This window comes from Leptinotarsa decemlineata, unplaced genomic scaffold, assembly GCF_025532065.1.
Source record: "Leptinotarsa decemlineata unplaced genomic scaffold, Ldec_3_MD MMD2_tig00026307_RagTag_RagTag, whole genome shotgun sequence".
NCBI classification, from domain to species: domain Eukaryota; kingdom Metazoa; phylum Arthropoda; class Insecta; order Coleoptera; family Chrysomelidae; genus Leptinotarsa; species Leptinotarsa decemlineata.
Window position 1 is genome coordinate 1,371,939 of NW_027412681.1, and position 9,743 is coordinate 1,381,681.

The following is a 9,743-nucleotide window of genomic DNA, read 5'->3' on the forward strand; positions in this document are numbered from 1 at the left end:
TCAGATATAGATATGCTCCATTGTACAAAATAAAGCATAGGCAGTCAATCAGCACTAACACAAAATGCGATACTTTATGAAAACAGAAAGCTTTACAGAAAAAAAAATTGCAATGCAGTTCTGCTATGATATATTTTATATTTCTTATTATTCATACAATGATTCATAGACATGCATCTTAATATTCCGTGTTAGTAATCACACGTTAAAAGGTAAGACCTCGTTAGTCCTTAGCTCGCACAAGTTTCTCAACTTCTGAGAGTTGTCTTTCGTATGGGGGCGATAGCTGAATAACGGAAAAACAGATTTTAAACAGAAACAGATATGTATGATATTTGTCATATTGTAGGTATGCAACGTGCTTGGAGTTCTTCATTTCATTTTTTCTTACTTTGTCAATGGGAACTTTGAACATAATGTTTTGGGCAAAACTACATGCTTCCAGTTTTTTCATTTTGTTTTTTTTTTGAACTTCCATTCAATATTTTGGTAAATATAAATAAAACGACTACGGAAAGAATATATATTAACCACGCGCAAACAAATGATAATGAGTTCCACTGAACTTCTCAATATTTATCATAACTTTACCATATCAGCGACTACATAATTATTGCATAAGTTTTTTCAATATTTCATTCCGTCAACAATTAAATATATTATCACCCTTGAGCAAAACATTTACGATAACCAAATGTTTGACAAACTTCATTACGATAATATTAGAACATTATTTACAGTTGATTAGTCAGTGGCTCTTTGACCTTAAAATTTACAACTTGTTCCCCAGCACTATTTTGAAACACAAGTTGTATAGTTTAAATACAGCTTGCTCTAATCCACAAAGGCGCTCCTATATCACATAGGGAGAACGGCTACAAAATTTTCGACAATTTTGGAATAAGATAAATCGAAATAAATATTTGGTAACTACTTGTTCACTGAACAGACCGATATTTTTATGCAACGGCCATACCACGTTGAAAAGTGCCAGTTCTCGTCCGATCACTGAAGCCAAGCAACGTCGGGCGCGGTTAGTACTTGGATGGGTGACCGCTTAAAATTTATCTTTAATTTCCGATGGATTTTGCCGAGCAACGAGGCATTTCTATACTTATAAATGCGAAAGTCACTCACTTAACACTCACCCATTCATCTCTGTTTCTCCGTGCTGGTGAGGCGTAGGATGATAAAATTTGGTATATGTATAGGTGCTTCTTAGGTCTTAGATGAGCACTAAGAAAGGATTTTTAAATATTCCAACTGAGGAGCCCACCTGGAGGTAAAAGGGGTGCGTTCACATATGAAAAGTACATTTTCATCACTGTTTCCCTGTACCGCTAAATTTTCGGAGGCTGAAATTTTGTATATAGGTTCGCTTTATATTGTAAATGTGTAATAATGAAGGATTCGTAAATATTTCATTTTTCCATCACTGTTCTGGTTGCGCAAAAACAAAGAACAGACCTCGAAAGTGTCAATTTCTCTTGATCGTTCTCAAATTGTGGGGCACCCACTTTTCGAGCTCTTCGACCTTTCCACTACGTTTTAAACCACCATAAACCACATGGGAGCTGACGCCCAGTTCTTCCGTCATTCCACACACCGTTTGTAATGGGCCAGTCTCCACAAAGGTTCTCAAATCCTCGTCCTGGATTTCCGCAGAGGCTTCGGGGCTTATCTTCAAGGTTAATATCACCATAACAAAATTTCGCAAACAATGCGTTCATTACCACTATTATTACCAAATACCTGGTTAATTTTTCGGGCCTTTCGGCAGCGCTATGGTTCAATTTGAAATCGCATAGCAATTAAAATTTGGAAAATACATAGAATATAATATTCTCTATCGATCGATGGTATATACTATGACACAGTACAAAAAACATGACACTAAAACGAACAAAAACTTTTGAAACAACCTAATAGAAAATATAAGTAGAAAGAATTAAAGATCCGTTAAATCGTTCTTAGTCACGGTGGAAGAGCAATTTCTGCCTTGATTTATCATGCGCAGACGTTGAATTCTGCCATTTGTTAGGTTAGATTAGTATCTCTTGTACTTTTTGGAGCATATCCATCCCTGTTTCGATGTCACGTTTTTTCATTCGACTCTGTACTCAGAAATACATTCATGTTACAATTATGTTCGTCCAGTGTGAATATTTTACTCTCTAACAACAATTATCATAAATTATAATTGACATTCACGAATAGAACTTCTTCGTGTTTGGAATCTTGTACGTAAAAAATGCCCTGATTTGCATAATTGATTGTATCTAACAGCTGTGAACACCGGTTTGTTGAACTTATCAGCATTAAAAACATAAATATTGATTAGAGAAGATACGGCTTGAAGTGGTCTACGTTTATATTTAGTCGCGCTTTGATTGTTTGAAGGTTTAGTCACAGTATGGCTTTTATTGTGGTTTAGTGCTTATGTTTGCTGTTCAGAATAATTATTTATTTAGCAGATTCAGTGATTGATATTACCAGGTTGGCAAAAATACGGTTAAAAAAAATAATCGCGCACGATTTTTCACACATTCGTAGCAAGGTAATAATGCACAAATACATTGTTCGCTTTACATCACTGTATAGTGTTCCACAGGGGTCCATTTCGGTACCCTTAAATTATGATTACGTTATTTCTGGTTGTATCAGAAAAGCAGCGAATATAATCAAATAATCATTGTATACAACTACATTCAACGAAAAATTTTAACGGACGATTTGACAGGTATCGCAGAGAGCAGTTGAGTCATTATTTTTCCACTTATTCATTATGAGATTTTTGTCGAAGAAAAAAGAGTGAGTGGGTAAAGTTCATTATGTTTCATAACTCTAGTCCTGAATGATCTTTACAAAGCACTCGAATCGACATTTGTTTGTATCTATTTTCCAGTATAGATATGATTTTATCCCTTGGAGAAGAAGTGTTTTGGCTTCCTACTTCTCCATCGCGGACTTTTTTGTAGACCTTTTTAGGGTGTTCTGTAGTACATTTTTTGATCTATCTCGTAGGGTTCGGACAGTTTTTGCAATGTAAGCGCAAAAAATGTGTTTATTTACGACTTCACATTAGAAACCTCTAAAATTATCAGTGTTTATCTACGATATTATGCATGTTATATACATATGAACCTTCCTCTTGAATCACTTTATCTAATAAAAGAACCCGCATCAAAATCCGTTGCGTAGTTTCAAAGATCTAAGCATACATAAGGACAGACATCGGGAAGCAACTTTGTTTTATATTATGTAGTGATGAATGAGGTAAAATTTCACTTACATGGAATACTGTCATCCGATGCTTAAAATAGCCATTTTTAACACTTCAATTGCTTCGAAAAAAACGTTTTTCATCGCTACATATTCTTCAAAAAAATATAAGCGCATATACAGAGTGGCTGTGTGTTTCAAAATACGTTTTTGATGTAGTAATAACGTCTAACAGAAAGTCAGTAAGTCGTTTATGATAGGAACCAGAAACGAAATTTCCTTAGACCATGCAATGTTTCGGAAAACACACTTGCTTGTTCATTACTAATATGGTTAATATTACAAGATGAAGCACAAAATTCATCCATTAAAAGACGACTTTACGTCACAAATGAATTAAATGTACTATGTCATCGATGACGCAATGAAATTCATTCGCTTATTTGTTTCAATGAGGATACACTATAAAAACACACTTTTGTCTATTTTCCACGATAGTTCTATATTTGTTACTAGTTTCGGTCATCCATTATCAAAACTATTAGACCAATCCCAGCCATAGAAATATTGTTTAAATTGAAAGGCGTATATTTTAGAAGAATTTTTGAGAAAGAAATGTTTTGGCTTTCTACCTCTCCATTTTTCATTCAAAAAATATGAGAATCCACAACTTCAGAGTTTCAGGAACACAAGAAGCAAGTATGAACTCAGGCCATCTGGCGTTTTTCTTAAGCATATTTGCTACTACGCAAGCCTTGGACAATGGTCTTGCTCTAACACCTCCTATGGGATGGATGCACTGGCAGAGATTCAGATGTTTGATCGACTGTGATATTTACCCAGATGAGTGTGTCAGGTAAGTGGTTTGAGAGCTTTTTTAATAACTTATTCAGATAACCACGAGTTACGTATGTACACGTGGTTATCTCAATCGTCGCAAAACACCGTCCTTTGATGGGTATCTTCAATCTTGGGAACAGGAAAAAGTTTCAGGGGGTCAAATCTGGTGAATACGGTAGCTGAGGCATGATTACAGTATTGCTTTTGGCCAAAAAATCACGAACTAGCAATGACGAGTAAGCAGGTGCATTATCGTGATGCAAAAGACATGGGTTGTTTTTCCACAATACCGGACGTTTTCTTAGTATTGCTTCTCGCAAGCGGCGCATAACATCAAGACAATAAATACTCTTTTTTGACCGTACGACCATAATAAAAAAAATCAACCAGTAAGTCCACTCCCACTACTTTCATTCATAAATTCACAAAGTTCTCGGTGACCTCGAAACGGAGTGTGGAGTTCATTTCGTTCTTTTACCATAGGCATGCGCTCATATAAAAACGAAATTTAAGGTTATAGAATATTTTGTGGTAAATTACTTATAACCAAGTACAGAAACTAAAAACAATAATAACAACAGCGAATAAATTAAACACAATAGCAATTTCCGACCGTTTATTATAACTAATCCGATGCCCATGGAACCGTTAAATCCTTTGATACTACAGCACTGAACGCGTTGGATGAGAATCTCATCCTAAGAGCGGTTGAAGGTCCCTGGCAACTCGGGCGGATCACGTGGTAAGAAGCTACTGGTTGTATTATTATACTGTGGTACGACCATGTGGCGAAGACTTCTGTGCCACGATAATTGAAGAAAACAGTGCGCAAAACCTTGACATTTGATCGCCATCGACGTCAATCAACAAGTGTTGAGCGATGCTCATGCAACGGTTATTTTTTGCCAAAATTCAGCAATTTCGAAACAAACTTCGCTGTCACATCACAGTAAAAATCAACCAGTAACTCAGCTCCCACTACTTTCATTTATAAAGTTCTCGGTGACCTCGAAACGGAGTGTGGAGTCATTTCGTTCTTTTATCATAGGCATCCACTCATATAAAAACGAAATTTAAGGTTATAGAATATTTTGTGGTAAATTACTTATAACCAACTACAGAAACTAAAAACAATAATAACAACAGCGAATAAATTAAACACAATAGCAATTTCCGACCGTTTATTATAACTAATCCGATGCCCATGGAACCGTTAAATCCTTTGATACTACAGCACTGAACGCGTTGGATGAGAATCTCATCCTAAGAGCGGTTGAAGGTCCCTGGCAACTCGGGCGGATCACGTGGTAAGAAGCTACTGGTTGTATTATTATACTGTGGTACGACCATGTGGCGAAGACTTCTGTGCCACGATAATTGAAGAAAACAGTGCGCAAAACCTTGACATTTGATCGCCATCGACGTCAATCAACAAGTGTTGAGCGATGCTCATGCAACGGTTATTTTTTGCCAAAATTCAGCAATTTCGAAACAAACTTCGCTGTCACATCACAGTAAAAATCAACCAGTAACTCAGCTCCCACTACTTTCATTTATAAAGTTCTCGGTGACCTTGAAACGAAGTGCGGAGCCGATTTCGCCCTTTTACCGTAGTCGTGCCCTCATATAAAAACGAAATTTAAGGGTATTATAGAAGATTTTGTGGTAAGTTACTTATTTCGTACGGCGATTTCACTGGTCCTTCAAGAGACTAACTCTTGTCACATATGTGAACCGTCAATTAATGTTATATCCTTGACTAGGATTGACTTTCAATAAAACAACTATTATAGTTTTCACTTTATTCCCTTGATAACTGACTCGACAAAAAGAGGCCCGTCAAAGTCATCGCCACAACGTGTCAACGAGTTCGTGGTGCTGGCAAGCAAAACAGTTTCATTAAAACATTTTTATATACTTTTGGTTCAGAAAAGTATATTGATAAACGTTTGTATTTAAATTTAATAGTATTCATTCTACCTTTGGGTGCATTTTGACTTAGGCGTAATTGTAAATTGAGAAAATCAGCGATCTCTCCTGATAGGCAAGCCTCAATAATCAGTTCTGCAGGTGACTTAAAGATATTAAATTAGGCACATCTGCAAGTTTCCTTCTCAACTCTTCATTTTCTTTGTATTTTTCCTCAGCTTTTCCTTCATAGGTGTATGGCTTGATAAAATCGCAGATGTCTGAACATAAGTCGTACTAAACTTGGGGGACGAGGTTGGGGTAAAAGATAGCTGTATCTAATAGCGGTACGTCGTCTTTCTCAAAGGTTCTTGGCAATGTAATAGTGATTCAGCGGTTTCCTATAACAATTTGAATTAACAATTTGAATCTACTATATGTGACGTATGTATATACACTTCTGTGTAATGAGATGAATAAAATATCTATCTATCTATCTATATATATTATTTAATTCACGCAGACGAAGAGTCAGCCATGTGGTATGACTTTTCTTGGTGTCTACACAGAAATACAGTCACAGTAGACTTAGCACATAGCAGATTTTTAAGCAGTAGCAATTTGTCAACAGTGAAAACCTATTTCGAGTTATGGCAGACCACCTGGCATCTGATGGATATCTTGAAGCAGGCTACGAATACATTATGATAGACGACTGTTGGGCATCCAAAGAGAGAACAAGTGAAGGCAAACTTCAACCGGATCCAATCAGATTTCCCAGCGGATTGAAGAACCTGTCAGACTACGTAAGCAAAGTTTCTACCTCAACTTGAAACATTTTAAATCAGGTGCACGGCAAACGTCTACGTTGGCACCGACATATTCCTTCATTTGGTTTACCGTGTTATAGGTACACGGTAAGGGGTTGAAATTTGGAATTTACGGAGACTATGGAACCCTTACGTGTGGTGGTTACCCAGGCAGTAAAGATTACTTGGAAATCGATGCGAATACTTTTGCCGAATGGGGCGTGGATTACTTGAAATTGGATGGCTGTTATTCGGATTATCATACGATAGAAGGAGGTAAGTGCATATTTTGCATAAGAGGGCTAACTTGATAGTATTATAAACGGAATATCTTTTCAGGTTACATCAAAATGGGCAAATATTTGAACGCGACCGGTCGTCCAATAGTTTACTCTTGCAGTTGGCCAGCCTATCAAGAACCTGAAGGACTGAAAGTGAGGAATTCCTGCTGTATTATATTATGTTGTTACAAAAGTTTTGTCCGTTCCTATGAGTCTGCTTTAAACTGTAATCTCTCAGTGACTCCTCATTCAATTTGATCGGAATAAGCGTCATTTGAATCACTGCAGTTTTGCCAACGTGACACAGGTCGATTAATTTCGTCATTATGGAAATGGAGCGCTCGAGATTCGATGAAATCGACTATGGCCGTTTTTGTCTGGTTCTGATTGGCAAACATTCTACCGGTGAGAAAGTTATCGAAGTGTTTGGGGAGAATGATATGGGTGAGACAGACCACCATACGGACAAAACTTTTGAAACAACCAGTAAAAATTTTGAATATTAACGATGAGTGTCTTCATACTTTATTCAATGTTTCAGTCGAATTATTCGTTGTTGTCGGAGGTGTGCAACCTTTGGAGAAACTGGGACGACATTGAAGATTCCTGGTATAACGTTACCGAAATTTTGCAATGGTTCGCTGATAACCAGGACAGGATTTCGCAGTTTTCTGGCCCGGGGCACTGGAACGACCCAGATATGGTAATATTACACTTTAACTCAGAATTTTTAAAAAATATTCGGAGTAAGGAATCGCACGCATATTTGACAAAGTGTTATCATCGCTCTGATTCCAGCTGATCATTGGAAATTACGGTCTGAGCTTCGAACAAAGTAAGGCCCAAATGGCCATTTGGGCCGTAATGGCTGCTCCTCTCATTATGTCTGTTGATTTACGCACAATCGATCAGAAAGCAAAAGATATTCTCCTCAACAAAGATGTGATAGCCGTCAATCAGGATCCTTTAGGGATCATGGGTCGACTTGTTTTAACCGTAAGTACATCACTATTCATCTGAGTGCTCTTCAAAAGATGAAATAGAAAAGTTTAAAATTCAGTAATCATATTTTTTTGGAGAAAACTCGTACAGGAATTATTGATAATTAACAGTTGGGCTGGAAAGTTAATAGGCTAACATATAATTTTTTTTATTGATTTTATTATTCCATTCAGTTCGACTTCAGTTTCTTCATCGGCGCTAAATTCCTTTCCAGTGATTATTCTCTTGATGTTTGAGAACAAAAAAAAGTCATTGGGGACCAGATCTGGGGAATATGGTGGATACGGAGACAATTCGAAGCCCAATTCATGCAATTTTGCGATCGTTTTCATTTATTTGTGATTCGATGCATTGTCTTTATGAAAGAGTACTCTCTTTTTCTCTCAAAATGGAGACTTTTTTTTCGAGGGTCTTTTTTGCAAGGAAGAACTGAAAGGATAGTTGTACATAATACAATTAGTGATTTCAGTCAGGTGTTCCCCAAAGTTACATGCTAAGACCTTTGTTATTTTTCGTGTATACGAATGATTTGAATCATCATTTCCACTGAAAATTCATTGGGGCTCACAATAGGTCAACTTTATCTGAACAAATATAAACATGACCAATTTCAATATCATGTCCATTCGAATTTCATATTTTTATTTTCAGAAAGAAAGGATCGATATCTGGACCAAGCCGGTGCTTCCAAAAATAGACGACAGTTATTCGTATGCAATTGGATTTCTAAGTCACAGAGTCGATGGGTACCCTCGCAGAATTAATTTCACGTTGTCCGAATTGGGTATTAATAGTTCTAAACAATATACTCTGAAGGTAAGATCATGGAGAGTTCCATCTATTATATATCTACAGTACATTAAGTTAAAAAAACGTCAGAATATAGACTCGCATAGATTTTGATTTGATCGAGAAACTACCCAAATAATAAAAGTGTCGTCGATTCTATTGTTTGTTAATTTAGTTTTGAATGTCATTTCGTCATATCCGTTTTCTTATTTTTTTTTAGGATCTTTTCGAACCAGAAAATGAACAGAAGATTGTAACAACTAAGAAACTTGTTTTTATAAGAGTTAAGCCTACAGGTAAAAATATGTCGTTACTTATAAAAATCACTCTTCTGATCTACTCATGACTTGCCTTACAGGTGGTGTACTACTTTTAGCTACTCCAGAAGATAATTCTATCAAGAACCAGAAAAGATGATTTTTGAAAAAACTGACTATTGATCGATTTAGGAAATAAATAATTACATTGTTTGGTGTTTTTTTACAAATACTGTTCATTTTCATTCAACGATAGTGTTAGTTGTATTAAAGTAAAATGAGATGTCTCTTTACATTTTCGTAGTTTTCATTCAGTCAACTTGTTTATAGTGATTTGTACCTATTGAACTCGGAACTCAAGGACTCAACATTAAAGTTATTCTAAGAATATTGTGCTCAAAAATACCTTATAAATATATGTAATATATACAAAATAGATAACAATTGTTGATTTGTTACAATTGAAAAACTAACGACATGTGCATGAATGTTTTTATTAAATGTATGATTTGATGTTAATAGTGGGCTAGGAAATCGAAAACTAGATACTTCATTCAGGTGGTGCAGATAATAGGTGCCATTCCATATATTTTGTTGATTTTCATAACAATTCAGCATGACATGTTGAAAAATAA

The 9,743-nt window shown here is 36.0% G+C and overlaps 1 protein-coding gene across 3 annotated transcripts; it reads left to right on the top strand.

Moving 5' to 3' along the window:
• The first annotated feature begins 2,222 nt into the window (after positions 1–2,222).
• LOC111507091 (alpha-N-acetylgalactosaminidase) lies at positions 2,223–9,321 on the top strand. 3 transcript variants are annotated; one of them, XM_074181142.1, is made up of 10 exons: positions 2,223–2,240; positions 3,907–4,078; positions 6,602–6,776; positions 6,881–7,055; positions 7,119–7,213; positions 7,602–7,763; positions 7,859–8,056; positions 8,714–8,878; positions 9,072–9,147; positions 9,210–9,321. In XM_074181142.1, the coding sequence occupies exons 2-10, from the start codon at positions 3,924–3,926 to the stop codon at positions 9,266–9,268; spliced, it is 1,260 nt and encodes a 419-aa protein (XP_074037243.1). In that variant the 5' UTR covers positions 2,223–2,240; positions 3,907–3,923; the 3' UTR covers positions 9,269–9,321. The 3 variants fall into 3 exon arrangements, with proteins under 3 accessions (XP_074037243.1, XP_074037241.1, XP_074037242.1); XM_074181140.1 differs by lacking the exon at positions 2,223–2,240 and adding an exon at positions 2,331–2,557 and having other exon boundaries at positions 3,899–4,078; XM_074181141.1 differs by lacking the exon at positions 2,223–2,240 and adding an exon at positions 2,331–2,557.
• The last annotated feature ends 422 nt before the right edge of the window (positions 9,322–9,743 follow it).